This window comes from Chenopodium album, chromosome 13 (assembly GCF_948465745.1).
Source record: "Chenopodium album chromosome 13, dcCheAlbu1.1, whole genome shotgun sequence".
Lineage (NCBI taxonomy): Eukaryota > Viridiplantae > Streptophyta > Magnoliopsida > Caryophyllales > Amaranthaceae > Chenopodium > Chenopodium album.
In genome coordinates, this window is record NC_137846.1 from 43,704,222 (window position 1) to 43,730,206 (window position 25,985).

Sequence of the window (25,985 nt, forward strand, 5' to 3'; positions counted from 1 at the left end):
TCACTTCCTCACTCTTGTTCTTAATTCTTATGATTTTTCTTCAAACTTTATTATTTTTGATAAATTATGTGGTATGATTCATGACTTGTTGGGAATTTGAGAATTATTGTGTTTGAAATTAGTTTGAACTTGTGGTAAAATAATATTGATAATTGAAAATTGTGATTGTTGTGATTAAGGATTGTTGTGAGTGGATTGGAATTATTGTTGGTTGTGAATTTTGTGTTGGAAATCTTTGTTGGTTGTGTTGGAATATATATTTGGAATTGCTTATCCAGGTACTTGGTTTTAATCGGGGGTTTGAAGTTAAGGAGGTTGTGTGTGGTGTGTTTTGGTGTTTGTGTTAGGTGTATTGAGTGACCCTTGTAAACCCATTCTCACATTTGTCAAAATGGTTCTTCGATTATTTAGAGGTGTGGGAGGAAAGAAGAGAAAGACTTCCGGCATCCAAATAACTGAAAACCGTTCCACCGAAACCAAAACCAAAACCCAAGCCGAACACAAAATCAAAGCAATGCTCCTCCTTCAATTAACATTCCCGAAAAATTCAAAAAGTATTATGCCGAGCTTTCAAAGAAAAAAATCCTTCCAACAAGATTCTATGACCAAAAAGCTTGCCAACTCCTAGGTATAGATGACGAAATTCGGTGAGTGGCCGAAAATTTCCGATGGTTAAACTTCCTCAAGAAGAGAGAGCTAATGTAACACCCTAGAAATTCCTTTCTTTTAAAATACCTGTTTTGCTCTGTTTAAAACTCAAAATAGGAAAATCTAAGACATTACCGCCACCGTGAAAACGGCTAAGGCAACTATCAAAGACACACATCGGAAGACTATCTTTAAAAACATTCAAAACGATTCAACTTAAAAGTCAACCAACGAAAGTAAAGTCAAATCAAAGTAAAACAAAGTCAACCTACAACTTGGAACCGTTGTAGGCCCTTAACAGAACCGAACCAATTCAAAACCTTTGCGTTAGTCTCACAAACATAACATAATAAAATAATGAAAGCAATAACACATCATAAACTTATGGAAACTAGCATTTTTCGCTCTTCACTCATGCCCATCATGAATATGCTTCATCACTTGAAAAGCTTCTCTCTACTTGTTTTCACTACTCTCCATTAAAAATGGGCCATCATAGAGCCAAGGCAAAGACAAGGCCAACAAACGCATAATCAGCAAAGCTGAGTACATAAGCGTAGTTAAACACACTAACATGCTTTCACCTATCAACACACAGCTTACCTCATTGCACCTGTTTACAAGCACACAACATACAGCAAAACTTCTCAACTAAGTAACTAAATAATTTATTTAGTATTGATTATGCATCGAATGTGTTTCCCCCTAACCTGCCTCAATAAAGGGAGTACTAATATGGGAGCTAACCGTGCCAGTATAAAATAACCACTCGTAAGTGGCGAAATTCCTGCGCATAATAATAAAAGGAAAATACAACGTCTTGTACTCCCATTAGAAGTTATGGTTAAATATAAAACCCCATAACTCCCCTCGTATGTTCATACTCAAGGTATATATGTTCCAAGAGTTTTGGTGCGTAATCTCTTTCACTTTACGTTATTTACATATTATTAAACTTGATGATGACTCTCAAACCATAGCACAATCAAACATTATAATTATCCAAACAATTAAACATTCCAATTTAATTCTTGAATAATTAGTGACCACATAAGATTTAATGTTGAACCCTTTTTAAATCTACCTCGGTGTCAAAGACACCTTAAACGCATAATGCGCCACAATTCCTATCCCTCGGTGTTAGAAACACATTAAGTGCACTAAGGCACCAACATATAATTTATTCCTCGTGTACAAAGACACTTACATAGCTCTTTTCTCATGCTTATAGCATCAATAAAAATTATATGAACCACAATAAAATTCCTTTTTAATATTCCAAACCAAATTAAACATTTAGTTTAATTTAACATGCTTTCTATCATGCAATAAATAAAATTGTGGTTCATATTCAACATGCCAAAAAATTATTTTCCAATCATTAATCCATCACAAATAAATCATGCTTCATAATTCAATCACCAATATCAACCAATTCACAATTTCCAATCATAATCTAGCATGATACTACCCGGGATTAAATAATCAAGCCTAGCATGTTACTACATCATAAAAAATATGCTAAGTACGCGAACGTAACTCGTATACGATCTTAAAATCGCCACAACTAATAGAAATTGCTTACTTCAAAGTCTCCTACAAACCAAAATCATAATATGACATTAAAATCTACTTCACACAAATTTCCAGAAATATATACTCTTATTAAACTACTCATAATTTAATTAAAACAAGCTGAAAATTAATTTAAAACCTCATACTTTAATCCTAATTAATGGGTAGTCAAAATTCCTTCAAGAAACTTATTTTTTAGCATACTAACAAAAATTCCAGCAATATTAATTAATGAAAACTTGCTGTAATTATAATTTAAAATCCTTAAATTAAAGGTTTAAACCACCCTAAATCATATTCCTTCAATAATCAATTATTTATAAATCTAGGGTTTTAAAAATTGGGGCTTTTTAATTAGATTTAAAATCTGAAAATTAATTCACATCATACTTAAAATCAATCATCATAAAACTATAATTTATAATTAGATTTAGGATTAAACACAAGAAAAATAAAAAGAACAATTTTTTTTCGAGAGGGAGGCTGAACAGCAGCAGCACCACCACGGCACGGCTGGGCTGCTGCCGCGCCCTGCCGGTGCTGCCGCGGATGTTGGCCGTTGCGCCGGTGGCTGTGGTGGCGGCCGGTGGTGTGGTGGTGGTGGCCGACTGTGCAAAAAGGGGAAGGGAAAAAGAAAGAAAAAGAAAAAGAAATAAAAGAGAAGGGAGAGAAAGTTTACCTTGGGTATTCTCCACTCTGGGCAAAGTTTAATTTTCCCAAGTGTTGAATATTTATACCCCTTCTTTAGAAACCCTTCTTACCTAAACTTTTCTTTTTGAATCTTTCTTCATTCCTTTCCTAATAAAATTTTACTAAAATAAAACTTTCCTAAATTAAATCCCAACTTAATAAAATAATTAATTAAATAATACTTTTCTTTTATAAAATATTTCCAAAATTATTTAAAATAAATAATTAAGATGCCATAAATAATTTATTTCAAATTATTTAAATACCTCACAAAATACTTATTTAAAATAAAATACGTATAAAAATACGGGGTATTATAGTAACCTACGAATCGCTCACTCTCGAGTTCCTTTCCGCCCTTACCATGCGTCGAATCAATGGTGAGGGAGAGCCTCTAGAGTGCGAGATTAAGTTTAAAATCTTCAATCAAGAAAGAACTTTAATCTTAACTCGCCTCAATGAAATATTTGAATGGCCCGTGTATAATTAAGTTGACGACCCCAATAGTTTCTACCTCTCTAGTTACGAGGATTATAATTGATGGAACACTATCGCGGGGTACCCAGTTTCACAACTTGGTCTAGCCACGCTAGCCACATTATCCACCCCGTACTCCGTATATTCATGAGAATTATGGGGTATGCTTGCTTCTCGAAGAAAGACCTCGAGAAGCTAACCAAAGAGGAGATAAAATGCCTCTTCATAGCTTCTCGATTTGAGGGGGATCTTGAGGGTAACGTGAACACGGGGTACATTTTTATCAAACGGTGCCTTGAAATTAAGAGGAGTACGGAGTTGAGAGGGGAGATAAAATGTGGAGGGATGATCACAATCATTACCAATTGACCCCGGTGAATGGGTCCAATGTCCTTGACATTACCGGACTTGCCTCAATGCACATGCTTGTGGAACTCCGGGACAATGTGACCGCATACTCTTGGTTGGTCAAGGGAAAGCACCGTTGCATTCTCCCTAATGAGGCGGTAATGAATACCGTGGGGAACACTTGGCAAGTGCCAAGTGAGCCACTCCCTGGGAATGTTCCCGACCTTGACCAACCATCTCAACCCCGCCGTTATAGCATCTCCACCGTTCCTAGCTTTATGGGAGGCCCCTCCTCTTCTTTTTCCTCCTTCAACCTTGAATCGGCTTTTCACCATTTCAATCTAACCAACCAAAGAATTCTTCAAGAAAATGAATACCAAAGCTATGTCTCCCAATGTCCTATCAAAACCAAGTTGAGAGGGTAGACTTTCTCCCCTATGTCAACTATCCTCACTGCCCTGTTCAAGAGGGGCCAGTTGCGAGTTGGAAAAACAACCAACCCAGCTACACTTATTAGCAAGGACCTCGTAGCTCCATTTTGGAGTTACGATCCTTCCCTCGCTACGATTATACACAACCCGGGGGTTGTGATTTTAGGGGGGACCCTTCTTATTACCATGTCCCCGAGACATGTGGTAATATGGCTCCCGAGAAGATCGATAACCACCCCTTAAGGGGATACTTCGGGTTTTCACCCGGGTATGATGGTGGTTGGGGCACTAGTAGTGCACCGGACTTCGGTCACTACCGAAGTAGCCCCAACTATGATCTTTCTCCATACGTGGATCAACCCTCCTATTCCGGCGATGTATATCCAAACTATAATTACATGCCATCGCCGCCTAGAGGGGATGATTGGGAGTAGCCATTAGTCATTTGTATTTACCGTTCCTTTCTCTTCCTTCCCGTCATTTGTAACACCGAGGCCGGTGTCGAGTTTTATCTTGGGAGGAGGGGAGATGTTTCTCATTGTATTCATTTCTTGTGGGAACGGTAATCAAATGTCTAGCTTGGGGGAGGTCTTGAGGTCCTTGTGTATAGGGTAATTTTTGGTTTTGATAGGATATGTGCTTTCATGTGATGCTTTTGTGCAATGTATGGAGAAGTTTGAGTTTGAATGTGGAATGTTTGGCATGGAAGGCTTAACATAGCCTTTGGGACTTGTGGTAGGATTCATGTTATATTATGTTCTAGATTGCATGCCTATTTTAGGTTGGTTGTTGTTCTATTCACGATGATATGGCATGCCTAGGTTAGAACGATTGCATATTGATGTTTTTGTCTCACTTCTCCATTATATGTGTGCTTTGGAGCATTTTATTTCTATGATTAGCTTTGGTATATTTATTGGTTGGCTATTGTGATGGTTGAATGCATGGTATGATTGGCTTGCTTGTGGTCTCTTTGATGATGCTTTGATGATGATTTGTGATGATTGATGATGTTGGTTTTTCCCTAATATCCAAATTTCTTCTTATCTTCTTACCCCTCTAATATCCAGATTCCCTAACATCCAAACCCCTAATATCCAAATTCTTTAATTAGTTTTCTTATCCCCCATTTTCATCTTTCATTCAAAAAAAAGGAAAATTGAGCTTTGAAAAAAAAAAGAGTTTGTTTTGCCTTTGATCAGTTTGCGATGATGATATTGGATTGTATGTGGTGGATACTTGTTTTCTTTTTGTAATAAAATTTCGAGCATGGTTTAGATGTCCTTGGTTGAACATAGAATTGGCTAGTTAAGGCTAGTGTGAGAATAACCTTACCGAATGTACGAGACTTAAAGTCTAGGTTTGTGGTAAGATGGTGTCGCCTATCTTAAAGGAATTTGAACCCCGAAAGGTAGTATTTGATCCCACATTGTCCCCAAAAGTGAGGTTTTAATATTTTTCAAGCCTACTACATTTTGTATGAGTGGCAAGGATCCTCTTTGATTTAGTACCTAGATTGAAAACTTGAGTCTCAACTCCCAAGATCGCGGCCTAAACTACTCTTAGTGTTGATAAAGGTTGTTATGTATTATTTATTCACAAAGAGTTAAGGCATATAATTCTTGCTTCCTTAGATCAATCTTTAGTCTATTTGTAATTAGTAGTTTGTTATGTAAATGTCCAAGTAAAAAAAAAAAAATGAAAAGAAAAAAGAAAAAAAAAAAGAGATAAAGAAAGAAAGAAAAGAAGTGATGAATAGCCATCACCCTAGCAATTAGCTTGGGGGTGTGTTTTTGTTTCAAGTTTATTCATGGTTTGTAATTTGGGTCAAAGTTAGAAACCTCTTTAGGTTTGTTCTTAATGTTATACATCTTAGTTTGACTTTAATTGCAAAACACTTCTAGTTTTGTTTATGCCTTAACTTTGTGCCATAATCCTTGAGTTTCGTAATGTTAGTAGAGTAGTAGAAGCCATTGTCGGTGGAGGGAGTTGATTCACAAGCATATGGAGAGGGTACTTTTTCATTGAGATGCCGAGTGTTTTAAAACCCGCTTTATCTATGTTTTTCCGGCTCCTTCGAGGAGTCACGAGACACTATCATTAGGGGGGATTTGAACTTTGTGATGGGGACGCGGTAAGATGTGTTGAATAGGCCTAAGTTGAGTATTTTCGGGAAGGTTAGCTAGGCCTTGGCTAGTCATGACCGTGGTTGATCTTAGGCATATACTTCATGCTCGAGTTTTATTGCTTTAGGATTCTTGTATCTATGCATGTGCTTTTATTTGAGCAAATTGATCTTTTGGTTTGTTTTTGGGCAATATGAATTGCTTAAGGACAAGCATTTGGCTAGCTTGGGGGGATTTGATAAGTGGTTTTTTTGACCACTTATTGTGGTGATTTTAACCCGGTTGGCTATCATTTCCCCTCTTTCTAACCCGTTTTGTATATAAAAGATGTGTCTCGGCCTTGCCCCTTCTTTGTTTGTGTTTTTCCATTTTTTGCAGGTGTTATGACTCAATTTGACAAGCATTCAAAGCGTGGAATGATGTTCAAGGCTTGAAATCAAAGAAAGGAGAGCCCGCTCATGGTGGAGCGGGCGTGCACCTCTCCAGGAGCGAGCGCTCCTAGCTGCTCCAGTACTTTCGGCCACAACTCTAAAGCAGGGAGGAGCGGGCGCTCCTCCCCTAGCAAGAAGAATCTTCCATATGCTGAAGAACAGGGGAGTAGGCGTGTAAAGCCTTTGGAGCAGGCGCTCTTCCCCGATTATTTGAATTCTGACTTTTTCTAAGGCAAGTTGGAGCAGGCTCGCAGCTGTAGGGAGCGGGCGCTCTTGGCTCAGGAGAGGGTGCTCCTCGCTGGAAATCCGTCTTATTTTGGCGGATTAACCTATGTAATTTGGGGAGTATAAATACTTCCCCTTTAGTTCATTTGAGAGTTAGAGAGCAGTAGCATAATTTTTAGTAGTTCCTCTTAGTTTGAAACATTCCACTTTGGTAATCTAGTTTAGTTTTCATCAATTCAATCATTGTAATAGTGAGTTTCAAGAATTATTCTCAAGATTTGACACTTTGTATTCAACATTTGAAGCTTCAATTAGTAATTTCTTCCACCTTCATCTATTTCATTTATGATTTTATTTTGTATTTGCATGTCACTTGAATCTCTTTAGTTCTTGATAATTTGTTGTTGGATGATAGTTTAGTCATTAGTTAATCACTTTTTCCCAATTACTAAAATAGTTAGAACCCTAACCCTTGTTTGCATGTCACATAAGATGAGTTGTGAGTAGTCTTCTTTGCTAGGGGGTTGGGTGAAGCTTAACCTTTTGGTTAGTTATGTAAATTTGGGAGGAGTATTGATGTTTGAATTGCAATTAAATTGATTGTATGAGATTGCTTGTTATTTCTTCATGATAGGATTAGCCACCCTTGATTTAGAAGCTTGATAACATGGCATGCTTAGTTTGACATGGAAATGTGAATTGAGTATGACATTACTTATTGCAAATTGATTATGTATCTTCTATTGCTAAACTAATCATGGATCTAAGATTAGTAATGTGAGTTGTTTCCTAATTGCATAAGGTTGATCTTGCATATAGTCTTTGCTATCTCTTGTCTATTTTACTCCCAATTTGCCTTATTGCCATGGTTGAGTGGATCCCATTCCCTAGTGTCTTTAATCACTTGAATTAGAACATACTTTGTTTGTCTACTTGACGAGCCTCCAATCACCAAAGTCTTCGAATTAGCTTAAGTGCTAAGATCCTTAGCAACCATATCTCGTTCCTTGTAGATTGAACTCTTACTTATCATTGTGCTTGGTTTGTAGGATGTTTATTTATAAATGTGTTTGATTGAGTGTGGAATGTGTGACCGTGCTAACGCCCATCCAATCATCTTTTCAGAATGTGCGATATAGCTAGATATGCTTGGAACAACTGTTCCTTGAATATCAGCTCCGAACTTGATGAATCTACTCCTTCAGGACTTTGGGTTTAGAGCTTTATCCTGCTCTTTTATAGCGAGGATGGCCTATCTAGTACACGAATACAATGTTTAATTTGTGTGCTTTGGGGCATGTGGGTGACAAGAAATGGAAGGGTATTCAGGGGAGAACCTGGATGCTTAGCGACCCTTCATAGAAACTTTAAGAATTTTCAGAAGCAGTTAACTACCTTCCTGAAACCTGATTTAAAGAATTGAGGGACCCTACATAATATTGAATGGCTCCAATGGGCCACCGCCGGGCTTTCTAAAAGTTGACATAGGAAAGGAAGTTATGCATCAAATATCCGTACTACGGTGAATGAGGGAGGCATTATCCTTATAGATGGGTCATGGCAAAAGCAAACTGGGAATGTAGGAATGGCGTGGGTTTCAACAATAAATGGTTTTAGTTTTAGGAAAGGGGGTAGTCATTTTTGCAGAGCTTCTTCAGCGTTACATGCAGAGTCACTTGCTTGCTTGGGTGGTCTTAAATGGGCGAAGGATGCTGTAGGGAATATTTCAAGCATCCCACACTTGAGCCCCACTGTGATCATACACTTAAGCATGGTGGCGTCCAAAGGAAAGGAAGCTAGAGCAAAAGAGTCACCAACAAGTTTTAGGAACTTGTAAACCGTTCATAGGGTGAAGGTTACACCCCTTCACGATCCATGAGATCGCTAACTCCATAGTGGTCTGGAACCATGACTGGATATTCGGGGATGAAGGTACAAATCCAACCTAAAAGAGATTGAACATGCCCTAATAATAGGCCTCTACTTTATTCTTCTCATATCCATGTGCGCTTTTTGACTAACATACAATCAATAGGTTAACCCTAAACCTGTTTAATCTATGTTGGTTGAATATTAATGCACAAACAAAACTATTATTGGCGATCACTTGAATTATAATCGTATTAACCTAAACAAGATTATTAACTATATTATTAAGCGTGATTACAAGTATAAATTCCTTTTAATCTTGCAAGAGAGGGCGTGATCAAGCAATAACAATAATAATATATATCAAGCAACAAAAAATAATCATCATAAAAATCATAATAGTCTCAATCTCAAAGCAATAATTTTAGCAAGAACCTAGGCATGATACTAACAAGATTAATAACAAATCCTAGCATGTCACTAAACATTAAAGATCAAAGCTTTATCCCTAACATGATACTAACATGATATTAGAAAGAATAGGAAGCAACCTAAACATGATACTAGAAACATGCATGATATTAGAAATATTAGTTTTTATCCTAAATATGATACTAGGAATCATAAAGACATCCTAACATGATACTAGGAATTAAAATAATTAAAGCATGATTTCTATATCAAAAGAGTAATTAAAGCAACTTACTTGGATGCCTCGTATCTCTTTCTAATAACAAAATACACGCGTTAGTAACTTCAAGGAAAATAATAAATCAAACAATTAATTTAAATAATTGAAATAGAGATTTGGGACCAAACCCTCTGAAATTATCAACCTTTCACGTCGAGGGCGAAGGTAACTTCGAACTTGGCTAGGTGTGTCTAGAACTTATGAATGCGGAATTTTGTAAATAGGGGAAGGGCTTAGAAAGAGGGAGAAAGAATAAACTTCTAGCTTTTAGAGAGAGAGAATAGAATTAGATGATTGTCGATTGTTGGTGATTGAAAACGGGGAAATACGACCCCTATTTAAAAGAAAATAGTCCGGAATCGATAGAAACAAATCAGAATCTGGATCGGAATAAAACTGTTCCCTGTCGCAAACAGAGTCTTTCGCCATGCGACAGGAATCATGCATGGCGACAAGCTTTGTCGTTTGGCGACAGGCTTGTCGTTTTGCGACAATTAAAAGATAAAACACGCTTCTTGTACGGAATCCTTTTCTTAATATAATTAAGCAATTAAAACTCCGTTTTAATCAATTTTAAATCAGATTTTATCAAAATAAAACACTCGTTTTATTTCAAACCAAATTCATTAATTATCAAAAATAGTAATTATCATTCCTAATGCTATTAGAACTCAAAATAACCTTCTAGACTATTCTAGAAGACTATAATCAATCCTAATAATTTTAGGAATTAATGGGTCCTCCACTAGATCATTGGGCCGTAAAACCATTTCAGACCCAATTTAGTATTTGGACCATAACTTCCTCATTATTCATCGGAATTGGGTTTATAATATATCATTGGAAAACTCTTTATGAGCCCGACACAACTACACTATTAATGGACCCTTGTCATAGACGAAACTAAATTGGACTGGTTATTTTCATAAATAGAGAAGATTTTCAAAAACAGAAAGAAAGATTTTTATTAAAACTATCACATCACAAGGCTTTTCACACTTTCACTTCATTCGATAATCAAGCGACGTGAAAAGTATTTATCACCGGGTTTGGTTTTTGGGGAGACACATTTGGGTGTTTACAGATGCAGGACACCAAAGAGTTATTGTCTACACCGACTCGACTACTGTTATATAATAACTTCTCCAAAAATAGGGGGACAACCGAATCTAGTTTTTATGGCTAGTTAAGGAGTTCAAAAGAATAGGTGCTCTGTTCCAAACTTGTGTGGTGTGGAAAGTGAGAAGAGACCAAGTACAGGTGTCTTATGACCTAGCGAATAGGTGTAGATTGAACGTTACGCAGTTTAGTGTTATGTAAGTTTCGTTTAGTTTCCTGTTGTCATATATATATATATATATATATATATATATATATAATAGTACAAAAACTTCCGTATACATCCGATATACAAAATATTACTGTACATCTAGGTAACTTTTATTGAATTTAGGGTAAATTTTAGACTTTTTTGGATAACTTTAATAAATTAAGCAAAAATAACTTTTGTCAATTAAGCAAAATAAATTTTATTTATATTAGGGAGTTCACAATTTTTTATATGTGGTTGGCCACACCGTGTGATAAGGATTACTTATTCTGGGGTTATTCGTTTGGTCAAGGGTTACTCATTCAAGGATTACTCGTTTGGTCAGGGATTAATTATTCAGGGTTTACTCGTTTGGTTAGGAGTTACTTATTCAAGTTGACTGAGTAAGTAACCCCTAAAAGCAACCCCTGAATAAGTAACCCATACAAGTAACTCCTGAATAATTAACTTATGCAAATAACTCCTACCACATGGTGTAGCCAGCCACACAGAAAAAGTTATTGGGGTAACTTATATATACTCGATAACTTTCAATTATTTTAGAGTAACTTTTGATCATTATAAGGCAACTTTATAGCGGATGTACAATATTATATTGTATATCCGATTTTTGAAATATTTGTCATGATAGTTTATTGTTTTAGGAGTTTTGTTTCTATTTTATGATCTTAGATTTTATATAAATATTGTATTTAATGAATAAAAATCAAGTCATACTATTAACTCTTTACCTTAAAAATCATTCAAGTGAAGAGAACAACTGAACAAGTCCTACGTAAGTAATCATTCAAGTGAAGGGAACAACTGAACAAGTCCTACGTAAGTAATCAAAATCAAGAATTGGAGAAAGTTAGATACACAAGAAGCATGTATTATAACATAAATAAAATTTAGACTAATAATTCAAAAGTTCTGCAGTAGATTGCATGAACACAATAATTGCATGAATTGGAAAAAGTATGTGCTTAGTAAACAATATTGGAAATATTTGTCAAAAGATCGAAGAAATTTTGTGCTTGTTCAAAAGCATCTACTCCCTCTACTCGTATTACATAATAATTGAAACACTTAAACTTTTTTCACTTTTCTTATTAACTACTTACTACAAGTATTATCTTTTACTAATGTATTATCATTTTTTTAATCATATAATTAAAAAAAAAAACATTAGCCTAAATTCAAAAACTTTCAGATTTAATATATTCTTTACTTGTAATTAAACAAACTTTACTATCATACTTCAAAAAAAGAAAGCGAAAAAAAAACACTCTACTACTTGTATCTTATTATTTTATTTACTTTACCAAAAAATGAGGAAAAGAAATTAAACTTCTTTTGGAGATGGATGGAGTACGAATAAAAATAAATTAAAAATTGTCAAAAAAAAAACTCAAATCTTTGCTAACAGCTAAAGAGCAATTCGACAGCTTCATTCAACTAACAAAAAGGCTAGTCCTTCCGGCCAGTCAATGAATGGTTTTTCTCCCACAAAGAATTTATAAAGTCTTTTCGGTCAATGAATTCTTATTTTTATAAATGGTTATTGTATTAATAAGTTATGTAACAACATCAATCATACATACATACATCTAAAAATAGTTTCGACTCGAAAATTTATAACAAAATCACGTGTCAATTCAATTCTTTGTTACTACATTCAGTAAATTCAAATCTTTCTTACTACTTTCAGCAAGATCAAAACATTAGATGTTGCATGGTGTTAGTGTAATAAAAACTGCTTAAACAGACAAGATGATAGGTGCATTCCGTTTTTATTTATGTTGTTGTATTGTGGTTTCTAATAGTATGGTTGTGAATTCTACCATTTTGATCAATTCATCAGCAACTGTTGGTTTTTCGAGGTCAAGCAGTCGAACGGGGGGTAATACTTGGGAGGATGGCAATGATCCTGTTTATAATGCAAAGGTGTTGCTGTCTACTGCGGGAGGATGCTCCTTCACTTCCCACCATAGGGAGGACAATTTTAGCTTATGGAAATTTCACTTTGGTTTCATAGGAAGCAAGAAAATGGCTCCAAACTACATACTTGGAATATTTATGAGCTCGGGACTTTATAGTGACCATGCTATGGTAGTTTGGTTTGTCAATGGAGATCAGTCCGTCGGACAAAAGGCCACACTTGACCTCACAGCGGAAGGGGATTTGGTTTTAAGGGATGACCGAGGGCAACGTGTTTGGTCGACCAACACCTCTGGCCTATTTGTCAAGTCTATGAATCTGACTTGCGACGGAAATCTAGCCAGTCCTTTTAAATGAGAGTGGTGGTGTTGTGTGGCAGTCATTTGATCACCTTGCTAATACATGGCTCCCTGGCCAAACCTTGCAAGATGGCCAAAGATTAAACTCCAAGGCATCTTATGATGACTTTTCTCTTAGATTGAGCTTTGTTGTGGTAATGTAAGATTATGTGCAAGCTTATGAGAATTCCAATCCTGCTTTTCGATATACTTATAGTAAGCTTAGCCCAAACATTTCTACTGTTAAACTTGGAGTTTTTGAGTCAGCTGAATCAGTTCATCATACATGGTACGTTTTTACTTATTTTCGACTTGAACCAAACGGTCATCTAGCTCAATTTTTGTACAATCAGACAGAAACACTAGTTTATGATCTTCTTTCCCCAGTTCTTAACAATGATTGTTTTTTTTCCTACAATCTGTGGGAGTTATGGGATTTGTAGTGATTACGGTAGTATTTGTATGTGCCCACAAGACATTAATGACGAGACATGGAATGATTTCAAACTAGTAAATCAATCAAATCCCAAATTGGGATGCATTCCAATTATACCACTGTCATGTCCGGGTACGCATAAACTCCACATTATGATTGCCATTAAAGATGTCTTGTATTTCGACTTTAATACCTCTGTGGCTGTAGTAGATGTTGATAGTTGCAAGCAAGCTTGCCTAGAGGATTGGTCATGTAAGGCTGCCATATTTTACTGTGATACTAATGTCTCATCAGGTAACTGCTCTTTACCGACCCAACTACACACGTTGAGGAGTACTTCTAATTTAAATGTAGATTATGGACCTTTCAATTTGACTGCTTTTGTCAAAGTGCAAAGGCAGGCTCCCCTGGCTAAATCGACACCTACTTCAACTTTCTCGGCAGAAAAAAGGAATTCTTCCTCATTATTTCTGAAATTGGTAGCTTCTCTGCTTGCTAGTCTAATAATCATCTTCTCTGCTGGTGCATGCTACTATGTTATGGTGGCAAGACGTAGATTCAAGCCTAAAGATTTCAACAGTCTGTCAGATCTGATTGACAATGTCACCAGGTTCTCCTTTGAGTCTCTGAAATTGGTAACCCAAGACTTTGAAAATAGGCTTGGACGTGGAGGATTTGGGTCTGTATTTGCAGGCACCTTAGGAGATGGGAGCAAATTCGCTGTTAAAAGATTAGATTCTGTTGGGCAAGGGAAGAAGGAATTTCTAGCAGAGGTCAAAACCATAGGTAACCTTCACCATTTCAATTTGGTGAAATTGATTGGATTTTGTGACGATGGATCTCAAAGGCTTCTAGTTTATGAATACATGGAAAACGGGTCGCTTGAAAGATGGATCTTCAACCGAGACTTAGCTCAGACACTCACCTGGTCCCTAAGGCGAAACATCATTGGTGGCATCGTTAAAGGGTTGGAGTACCTGCACGAAAACTACAGTCAAAATATGATCCACTTTGATATCAAGCCTCAGAATACCCTCTTAGACAAGGAGTTTAATGTGAAGATTTTCGACTTTGGATTGGCAAAAATGGTAGACCAAGATCAAAGCCAAGTTGTGACACATTTTGAAACAAACAAAAATGGAACTTTTCAGTCAATTTAATGTATATCAGCAAAACCCAAGAACAAGAAGCAATCTGGCCATAATATTAGCCATAACTAATTTTTTTTAATTTTTTTTTTATAGGATTTTCATGAAAAACTAGAAACAAATGTTATTGATCAACATCCCACTAATATTGAGATAAAATACATAAGAGAGAATCGTTGGACAGTTGGACTAACTCAACGTGGCCCAGACAAGGACTCTATAGGACGGGTGGAGGATTCTAGATGTGTCTCCACATTAGTTTGATGGACCATGGTTAAGTAGCTGATATCACTTAAGAGTTAAGACTTCCAAGTTTTGAAGGTCTTGTAAAACCTTGACCACCATTGACATTGTAGGCCTATTACTATGAGGTTGCAGGCACCAAATAGCTATCTACAACATCTTCACAGCTTCTTCATGATGTTGAAAATCTTCGATGTGCTTGTCAATGAGATCAACAAGTCGATCCTCATCAGCTTTTACCTTCACTAAGTTGATGAGGCAATCACTCTCTGATGAACCAAATGTTTTACGGCCACATACAATTTCCAATACCATGATTCCAAAGCTATAGACATCTACTTTAACGGAGATGGCTTCACAACTAATCAACTCAGGTGCTATGTAGCCTGGAGTTCCTTTTATTACTGTCACAACTTGGCTTTGATCTCGGTCTACCATTTTTTCCAATCCAAAGTCGAAAATCTTTACATTGAACTCCTTATCTAAGAGGATATTCTGAGGCTTGATATCAAAGTGGATCACATGTTGGCTGCAGTTCTCATGCAGGTATTCTAATCCTTTAGCGATGCCACCAATGATCTTCCGCCTTAGGGACCAGGTAAGTGTCCGAGCTTGGTCTTGGTTGAAGATCCACCTTTCTAGAGACCCATTTTCCATGTATTCATAAACTAGAAGCCTATGCAATCCATCATCGCAATAACCAATAAGTTTCACCAAATTGAAATGGTGAAGGTTACCTATGGTTTTGACTTTTGTTAGAAATTCCCTCTTTCCTTGCCTGACAGAATCTAGAGTTTGACAGCGACTTTGGTCCCATCTCCTAAGGTACCTGCAAATACAGACCCAAATCCACCACGGCTAAGCCTATTCTCAAAGTCTTGGGTTACCAATTTTAGAGATTCAAAGGAGAACCTGGTGACATTGTCAACTAGATCTGACAGACTGTTGAACTCTTTAGGGTTGAATCTTTGTCTTGCCACCTTTACACAGTAGCATGTACCAGTAGAAAAGATGATGAATATGAGACTTGAAAACAGAGAAGCTACAAGTTCAAGACTAATGAAGAAAAGCTCCCTTTTTCTGCTGATAAAGTTGAAGTATGAGTAGATGTAGATAAGCTAGCGTGCCTTTGCACTTTAGCAAAAGCACTTGAATTATAACATAACCCCAATTTAAAGCAGAAGTACTCCTTAAAGTGAGCACCTGGGATGGTAAATAACAGTCACCTGATGAGACATTACCAGTAGACCGAAATAGGGCAGCCTTGCATAAACAATTCTATAGGCAAGATTGCTTACAATTATCAACATCCACTCCAGTCAAAGTGGAATTAAAGCCGAAATAGGAGACATCTTCAATGGCGATCATAATGTGGAGTTTATGCGTATCCTGACATGATAGAGGTATAATTGGTATGCATCCCAATTTAGGGCTGGACTGATCTACTAGCTTGAAATCATTCCATGCCTCATTATGAATGTCTTGTGGGCATATACAAGTATTACCTTTATTGCTACAAATCCTGTAACTCCCACTGGCTGTAGGATAAAAACAATTATCCTCACCAAGAGGGGTAAGAAGATCACTATTTAGTATTTTGGTCTGATTGAATGAATACTGACTTAGATGACCATTTGGCTCAAGCCGAAAGTAAGTAAAACTGTGCCAAATTTGATCTGATTCAGTATAACCCAAAAATCCAGGTTTAATGATTGAAATATTTGGGTTACGCCTAGTAAAATAATACCGGACAGGGGGATTGGAATTCACATAAGCTTGCAGATGATCTTGCTCTACGTAAGTATAGTACAATCCATGAGAAAAGTTGTCATAAGATGCCATGGAGTTTAATCTTTAGCCAACTTGCATTTTTTGGCTAGGGAGCCATGTATCAACAGGGTAATCAAATGACTGCCACAGAACACCACCACTTTCATTATAAAGGACCATATTTCCATCGCATGTCAAATTCATAGACTTCACAAAATGGCCAGAAGTGTTAGTCGACCAAACATGTTGCCTTTGATCATCCATTAAAATCAATTCCTCTTCCACTGTGAGGCCAAGAGTGGCGTTTTGTCCCACCAATCAAACTCCACTGACAACCCAAACTACCACATCATGTTCCATATTTTCTGATTCCGACGTCATAAATATTCCAAGTATGTAGTTATAAATCTTTTTGCTTCTTAAGAAACCAAAATGAAATTCGGGTAACGTGAAAGTATCTTCCTAGTGATTGGAAGTAAAAGAGCACCCTTCCCTAGTGGACAACATTACCTTTGCATTGTAAATAGCTTCTTCGCCACCACACCAGAGATTATCATCTAAAGACCATGAACAACCAACAATTGCAGATGAATTATAAATGGTAGAAATCACAACCACAATGTTAGAAGCCACCATAAATAAAAATGAAACCCACTCACCATCATGCCTTAGTATCTAAACACATATACTCTGATACCATGCAACTTCTAATGTTTTGATCTTCCTGAAAGTAGTCAGAAAGATTTGAATTGACACATGATTTAATTTGTTATAAATTTATGACTCAATTATTTTTAGATGTATGCATGATTGATGTTTTTACATAACTTATGAATACAATACCCAACCATAAAATAAACCATTATTGATCAGAAAGACTGTAAATTCTAGTTGGCTCCACTACTCTTTCGTCCTAAAAACAAAGAAAAGCCATTTCATTGACTAAAAGAACTGACCTTCTTTGTCATAACCAATAGCTTTACAGACCCATCCTTACCATAAACTCAGTTGTATGAAGCTTGTAAATTGCTCTCTAGCTGTAAGTAAATAGTTTATACGTAACTTTTTTTGAAGTATTTTGAATTTTTTACTCCCGCTTCACTAATACTTCATATGACTTTATTAATGTAAGACTTTGATAAATATATGAAATACAAGTACTTTATTATTTATAATACTGTAAGTAAATACATTTTTTTTGTCAAGTATCTTCAATTACAACCATTACTTTTAAATAGATTATTAATCCACTATCCTTTTATTATAAATTTAAGGTTAGAAACCACCTTATAAATCTTAACTTTTTTGAAAAACCACCCAATTTGAAGATTTTGTTGTAAAACGGTAACTGCTGAAGGATAATGAGCTTTGACTACTAACAATTCACTTTTTTTGTTCTATTATTGGTGGCAAATTACAACAAAAATTTTAAATTTGGTGGTATTTTACATCATTTGCATTAAAATGTAGTTTTTCACAAAAACAAGGTTTTAAAAAGTGGTTTTTGACGGAATTTTCCTAAACTTAAATTTTGTTAAATCCAACATACATAATATTTGTAACAAATTCAACTCACCCAACTAACATGAACCATGAGTCAAAGTGTTGCATTAAAATAAATGGAGGATTTATTATTATTATTTGTGACTTGGTCATTATGTAATTTTCATTGTCGCGCAATACAAGTAACAATTTTTATAATTAAAAAATTAAGTAAACAGGTCAAAAAAAAAAAAAAAATACTACAAGTAGTAATTGTGAAATGATTAACAACTTTCAACATTAATAAACAGATGCTTTTGAATAAGCACAAACTTTCTTCTTTTGACAAAATTTTCCAATCTTGTGTACTATAAGAGTATAAGTAGAAACTTTTTCCAATTTGTTGCAATTATTGTGTTAATGGTAATTACTGTAGTACTTTTTGACTTAATAGTCTAAATTTATTAGGGATCATGTCAACATTTTAGCATTATTTTTTTTTGTTTTTATTCGGGGTCCATTCTAATTAACAAAAAAAATGTAGTTTTTTTTGGCGTATACGACTTTACAAGAGTGAAAATTTCTGATAATTGAGAATGTGATTAACATCGTAAGTTTTACTACCATAGTACCATATTGAATGGAGTATCCAAGACAAATTTTTACTAATTACAGCTTTCAACAAAATTGTTGATCAAATACAGTTCCTAGGATAATTGGGTTACACCTAAACAATAGTCTATAAGAAAGTACAACAACAAACCTATGGAAGAAGACTATAGGCAGCAGTTATTGCTTTTGAGTACTGTTCAAACAACTATAAGTCAAGAACAGGAAACATACTGTGTTATGTAAAAACTGTAATTAGAAGAAAATCCTAGCACGATACTTTCATCTGATTTGGCAAAGGTAAAGAATGTAATTCAGTTCAAAAAAATTTAAAATTTTTGCTGAAAACAACTTGTTGGAAAACCAAAAAATGCATGATTTGAGATTAAAGAAAAACGTATTACTATACTGGGTCTACAGGCCAATGCAAACATCAAGTAAATCAATTTCGTGAGACTATTATGCTACTGCATCTTAGCTCTTTAGCATGACTAAATCAATTAATCTAGTTTTGTATCGCATGCTTTATACTCACTAATGATATAAGTTTAATCAGATCAGTTTCGCATACAATTCTAGAAATTGAGGCCCCCAGGCCTTAGCAGTTGCCAACTTAATGTAAATGGTTTGTAGTAGATTGGTTAAAAGTCTTAAAACTGGCTATCTTTATGTCAGTGGCTCAGAAGATTTCTACTCCATCAAGAATAATTGGAACCTCGGTTTTTACAAATACTTGAGTGACTTCCATCTTAACGATAAAATTTTTTTGAGGCAACGAAGGTCTTTTCAATATTTATCCCTTAGTAACTCAGGAAGTAGATTTTGAGCCACAGTCAGAGAAGAATGTCTGTTATCTGTTGTATTTAGTTTTATAGCAACAGCAAACACCTACTTCATCCACATATTCACAAGGGATTTACTCACTATTTCAAGCATGAGTAGCAGGACATTGAGTCAGACAAAAGGCATGGAAGGCCTGCATACTTGAACAGCGGACATCAGACAAGAAACTACACATATTTATTTAACAGAGATATATCAAGGCCTGAACAAATAATAGAAAAGTATATTGAAGAAGAATAGAGCTCTAGGTATTCGAAATAAGAAGGGCAATATTTAGAAGGTTAAAGAGCCAGTTTTTGCTGCCTTGGTGTGCACTTAATTCAGTGAGACTGGTTTATCTATACTACCAATTACATACACACTGTAAAATATAGGATGTTGAAAATAAGATAAAAACAGAATGAATCAGGCCTATATTACCATATTAGGGTTCTTTGTCAAAGAATTACAAGGAGACAATCGTGAATTCAGGATCCTAGCAGATGGGACTAGTCCCATATAATACTTGCAGAAATTGAAAGATGCACATGAAAATATCATATTACATGCTAGTACTGAGCTACTGAGCTGCTTTCGCAGCTCAGCTAGCATAATATAGGACATTACCTATCACCACTAGGACAAAAAGAATAATGCAAAACAAAATAAAATGTAAACTACAGGCTGCATCAGAAAATAACATAGAAAAAACAGAACATTTCCCACACAACTTATTACTTACTTCAAAAATCTGGAATCATAAGTGACAGATCTTCACATTGTAGAATTGCCACATCCAGCAGTTTGCAATCCTTCTATTCACAATTAATAGGCTATCAGATCCAATGTTGGAGCATGGTACCATTGTGCCAGTGCACAAGGATGTAGGTCTGAGATTGAAGTTTTTGTACCACTGGGGTTGCGTCCTACTTCTGTTCAAAACTTGTTATTCTCCAGGTATTATGACTGTTATAACTATTTCAAATGCATAATTTGATTTATTTCTTTCTATCATGCAGGATTAAACACATGGAAGATGAGTTCATTTAGGTAATACAGATAGGTCAATGTTAGATGTATTTGAAGATGAGAAGTGCCCAAATTAGGTTTGCTAAATTATAAAACTTGTAGTGTTATACTTCAAGAATATGATGATTAATGGGAACTTTGTATCCTACCCAAATATAAGTAAAGATCCTCATGACAGTCATTTAAGCATGTCTAGCATAAATCTAAAAAACTTCACTCCTTTTGTCCAAGGATGTACACAAAACCCAAAAAGTATGTGTGCAATGAACAAATTATCAATTAGCACTCTAAAATTGATCAATTGCAAGCTTCTCCCCCCTCCAAAATTCACACGCATCTAGTTCATGTAATGATAACATGTCTATGCAAATGATGTTTTTTGATACGTGCGGTTGTGATGATCATGCTCCTTCCAAATGCTATTTGTTAAATGAACCATGTTCTCCGTGCCCTTTCATGGAGCAGGTTCATAATGTGCAATCAATCCTAGGTTTGACCCCTACTCTAATACCTATTATCAGGGTTTGAAACATCAACCCAACTTTGGTTGGGGAGAGGGCCAAATGGCCCAAATCCAAGGTAGTGGTCAAGGTCAATCTAATGGCTAAAGAAATGTCCAAAACCAAGGTCATGGAAACTATAGAGGTCACGGTCCTAGTTACTATGTGTCCAATAATCAAGGAAACTTTCAAAATAACAATAGATAACAACAAAGAGGTCAACATTCTTCTAATCATATCCCACTCGATTTTAATGGAAAAGTTAGACTGAACCTTGCTCTTACCCCTCGACAACCCCTAAAAATTAAAGCTCCTCCTCCTCCTAAGTTGAGACAACCATGGAGCAATCTGTTAATGCTCAAACTAAGAACAATGACTTAGAGGAATGTCTAAAACAAATGCAAACACATAATTAAATGCTAGAAAATCAATTGGCCTAAATTGTTAATGCTATTAAGGGTATGTATAGTACTTCTATACCGAGTCAAGGTATAGACCCTAGGAGTATGTAAATGCAATTGTGACTAAGAGTGGAATGAGTTTGGGGAAAACACAAGGGAAAAGTGTAGACATGTCTTAGATGGTGAGAAGTCAATAGATGAGATGGTTGAGATGAGTGAGCCCCCCTGTGAAATGAAAATATAGAAGGTTGCCAAATAAAAAGACAGAGAAGGAAAATGACAAGAAAAAAGAGAAAATAAAGAGTGAAACCCCACTTTATGTGCCAAAACCTCCTTTTCCGGGAAGGTTTACCTAGTCAGTTGGTCTAAAATTGATAAACAATTTGCAAAAAATTTAGAAGTCTTGAGAAAGTTGTATGTTAACATCCTATTCACCGTTGCAAATAAACAAATGCCCACACATGCTAAGTTTCTCGATGAGTAAAAAAAGAGATGTTGATTTTATGGAAACAATAAACATGCTGGACAATTGTGCAATTTTTCAAAATAAGTTTCTCACTAAACTTAAGGATCTAGGTCGTTGTTCTATTTTATGTGCTATTGGTGATATGGTTATTGATCGTGCACTGTGTGATCTTGTGCTAGCATTAGCCTAATGCCCCTTTCTATGTGCAAGAGACTTGGCTTGAGAGAATTAAAACCTACCAACTTTTCCTTTCAATTAGCCAATCATTCGGTTAAGATGCCTTTAGGGAAATTAGAGAATGTCCGCTTAGGTTAAGGTGGTGAACTTTACATTCAAGTGGATTTTATTGTGCTCGACATGGATGAGGACTTGAACGTCCCTATAATTTTATGTAGGCCTTTCTTAGCCATATGTGGGCCTATTATTGATGCGAATAATGGAAAATTGTCTTTGCTTATTGAAAAAGAAAAAGTGCAGCTCTAATTGAGCCAAGTTATGAAATGTCCATCCAACATGGATGATTGCATGCATATTGATGTTATTGAGCGTGTTATTCATGAGACTATGCATATGCAATTTAATAACACTAATGATCCACTTGAGTATTTTTTAGCAAGTAAAGATAGGTTGTATAAAGAGAGCATGCAGATGGAGGCATTGAGTAGTATCTTGACTTCACTCCTACTATTGAAAAGGAAGAACAAGTGAACCTAGTGAGCGGCGAAGAGGTAGAAGAGAAATGCAAGAAAGGAAATGAAAAGGAATCTCCAGACGTAGAGCTAAAACCTCTACCATTAAACTTCAGGTATGAATTTCTTACTTCTTCGGTCACTGTTAGTGCATCATTGAATATGGTTCAAACCTTAAAATTGTTAATGCTTTTAGAGGGAGCAAAAATCATCCACACAACGCAACATCTTCTCATCAAAACTTTCAAATCACAAAGAGAAAAACACATAAACCATCAAGAATCAATATTCACTCATCATCACATCACCATGCCCCAAGCTAGCAAAAATCCAACCCTAGGCAAAAGGAAGGAAAATGGGAAAGAACCTACCCCTAGTCACCACCACGACTCTCAACCTATACAAAACATGCACCCAAGCCCCTAAATATACAAATAAACACACACACCCCAAGCTAAAATAGAGCATCGTCCTTCGTATGAAGCAAAACAAATAAGAGGGTAGGGGCAAAGAATGACCCCAATCTTCTTTGGGGGGAGGGTGGGTTAGTATCCCACCCACCAGTATAATCGAGTAGCCAACCATAATGGCCATGGTTCATCTCATGTTGCTACTTAGGGATAAGATCAAACCTTTTAGGCAACTCAATAAGTTGGTTTGAGTCATAGTAGTAGTTAGGGTCAAGGTTGCACGGAAACGGATACGGGGACAAAAACGGGTATGGCATGGATACGGCAAAAAATAATTCAGCAAAATATAAATAAATAAATGTTTTTTTAAAAATAAATAAAACAAAAAATCATAAAATACAAATTAAAAAAAACCACTTTAATAAAACGAAAAAAGAAAGATAAAAAAAACAAAAGCACAAACCTACTTACTGAGGGCCCTGAGGCTACTGTCTGCTACAGTAATTTAAAAAGAAATACCCAGTAAAAATTATTCAAATAATCACACAACGATAATAAAAAAAATTAAAAAAAAAACCATTTTTTTATTGTTGAAGTCGAAGAGGGAGAAAATGAGAAGGAGAACTATAGACAGAGAAATAGAAGGAATCGTAGGTGGTCGTGGTGGGTCGCAGCAAGTGGTCACCGACGAAGAATCCAAGGAATCTTAGCTTCTCAATTTCTAGGGTTTTTGAGAAATCAACATGGTGTAAGTAGATATAGGGTTTTTTTTTTAAAAAAAAATGAGGTTGGGCTGTACTGGGAACGCCAAAATGGTAGAGGATCCGTCCCCAAAACGTTTCCGAAGCTCCTCCCAACCGTCCCCAAATTAGCTTGCCGTACCACTTTCAAAGGGGACGCCTTGGGGACGTTTCCTAGCCGTACCCGTATCGTACCCGTCCCCGAAACGTATCCGGTACGGGAGACGGCAGCCATTTGGCGAATCCGTGCAACATTGGTTAGGGTTACCCTTATAGTCACACCCACTGGGAACTCGGTAGTTATAAGGAGGGAAGGAATGAGGGTTGGGGTTTAAGGGCACTTGCCACTAATGTTAGGTAGGGTTATTGTCACCGGTCCAACTACAGACGGGGCATTGTTGGGGAGGCCAAAACGGATAGTTCACATAAGGGTCAAAATGGTCTTGGTTTGCATGAAAGTCATAAATTTATGAATATTGGACCATCACCACACTTCGGTTAGCTTTCATGCTCATTTGTAAATTGTTAAAAGTATTAACCAAATTAAAAGTCTCTTGCACATAGAATGGGGCATTAAGCTAATGCTAACAGTTTAACACAAAATCACACAATGCACAATCAATAACCATATCGCCAATAGCACATGGAATGGAATAGCGACCTGGATCCATAAGTTTAGTGAGCAACTTATTTTGAAAATTGCACTACAATTTCCCGGCATGCTTATTGTTTTCCACAAAATCAACATCTCATTTGTTACTTAAGATATCCTTGAGAAACTTAGCATACATGGGCATTTCTTTATTTGCAATTGTGAATAGGATGTTAACATACAACTTTCTCAAGAATTCTAAGTTTTTTGCAAAATTGCAAATTGTTTATTAAGTAAGTAAGGTAACCTTCTCAAAAAGTAAGTAAGGTAACCTTCTCAAAAAGCTAATTGATTTTCTATCTTATTATACGTTTGCATTTGTTTTAGGCCTTCCTCTAAGTTATTGTTCTTTTTAGTTTGAGCATTAACAAATTGCTCCATAATTGTCTCTAAACTCGAATTAAGAGGAGGAGGAGCTTGAATTTGTAGGGGTTATCTAGGAATATTAGCTAGGTTCAGTCCATTTCCTGCATTAAAATCGGGTAGGGAGATTGTTGACCTCTTTGTTGCTACCTATTGTCATTTTGAAAGTTTTCTTAGACATTAACCTCTATTGTTTCCACGACTTTGTTTATGGACATTTCTTTGGCCACTAGATTAACCTTACCAATACCTTTGGTTTAGCCTCCTCTCCAACCAAAGTTGAGGTGATGTTTTCAACCCTCATTTAGGTGTTAGAGTAGGGGTCAAAGCTAGAATTGGTTGCACATTATTAACTTGCTCTAAGAAAGGGTACAGAAAACCTGATTCATTTAACAAATAACATTTGGAAAGAGCATGATCATCATAACCGCACATATTACAAAACAACATTTGCTTAGACATGTACACATGTTATCATTAGATGAACTGGATACGTGTGAATTTTAGAGGAGGGGGGATAGGAGGGGGAGAAGCTTGCAATTAATCAATTTTAAATGGAAAGGCAACAACCTTTTAGCTAAGCATGATAATAGCATTAACTTCATACCTCCCACCTTTCTTTATAATGCTTCTCTTATCGAGGTTCTAATTGGCGTAGTTTTGAACTACATCCTCAATGACCGAAATCGCCTCTGTGGGTTGCATTTTCATTATTGGCCTACCCAATGTCGAATCCAAACACATTTGCTTTCTCTTGATAGGCTTGTATAAAACCCATGTAACAAGAGCCAACCGCCATATAGTAGTATGGGCATTGTTATTGGTAGTTCTTAAATCTCTCTCTAACATCATAGAACGACTCGTCCGCCTCTTGTTGGAAGTTTTCTATTTAAGACCTTAACTCCGCCTTTTTTTCAAGAGGCATGAATCTCTCGAGAAATACCGAAATTAATTTGTTACAAGTTGTCAACAAATTAAGGGAAAATCGTCTGCGTTGGTTTGGACATGTAAGACGGAGACCCGAGGGTGCACCGGTGCGAAGAGTGGAAGAGTGGGACCATGGAGGGATTAAACGAGGAAGAGGGAGACCAAAGATGACTTGGTTGGAAGGAGTGAGGAAGGATAT

General features: G+C 36.1%; 1 protein-coding gene and 1 pseudogene across 1 annotated transcript; one reads left to right on the forward strand and one right to left on the reverse strand.

The window, feature by feature from the left end:
- Positions 1 to 12,647: 12,647 nt before the first annotated feature.
- LOC145575550 (G-type lectin S-receptor-like serine/threonine-protein kinase SD2-5) lies at positions 12,648 to 14,695 on the forward strand. Its single transcript, XM_081633405.1, has 3 exons — positions 12,648 to 13,104; positions 13,265 to 13,388; positions 13,543 to 14,695. The coding sequence occupies exons 1-3, from the start codon at positions 12,648 to 12,650 to the stop codon at positions 14,693 to 14,695; spliced, it is 1,734 nt and encodes a 577-aa protein (XP_081489531.1).
- A 182-nt stretch (positions 14,696 to 14,877) lies between these two features.
- LOC145575551 (G-type lectin S-receptor-like serine/threonine-protein kinase SD2-5) lies at positions 14,878 to 16,768 on the reverse strand (annotated as a pseudogene).
- Between the last annotated feature and the right edge of the window lie 9,217 nt (positions 16,769 to 25,985).

What these genes read in the sequence shown, in the direction of transcription:
- LOC145575550 (XM_081633405.1), top strand. Translation starts at nt 12,648, where the DNA reads ATGGTTGTGAATTCTACCATTTTGATCAATTCATCAGCAACTGTTGGT. An exon ending in TTGCGACGGAAATCTAGCCA is followed by an intron (nt 13,105 to 13,264) that starts GTCCTTTTAAAT and finishes TGGTAATGTAAG; the next exon opens with ATTATGTGCAAGCTTATGAG. An exon ending in GAATCAGTTCATCATACATG is followed by an intron (nt 13,389 to 13,542) that starts GTACGTTTTTAC and finishes TGGGATTTGTAG; the next exon opens with TGATTACGGTAGTATTTGTA.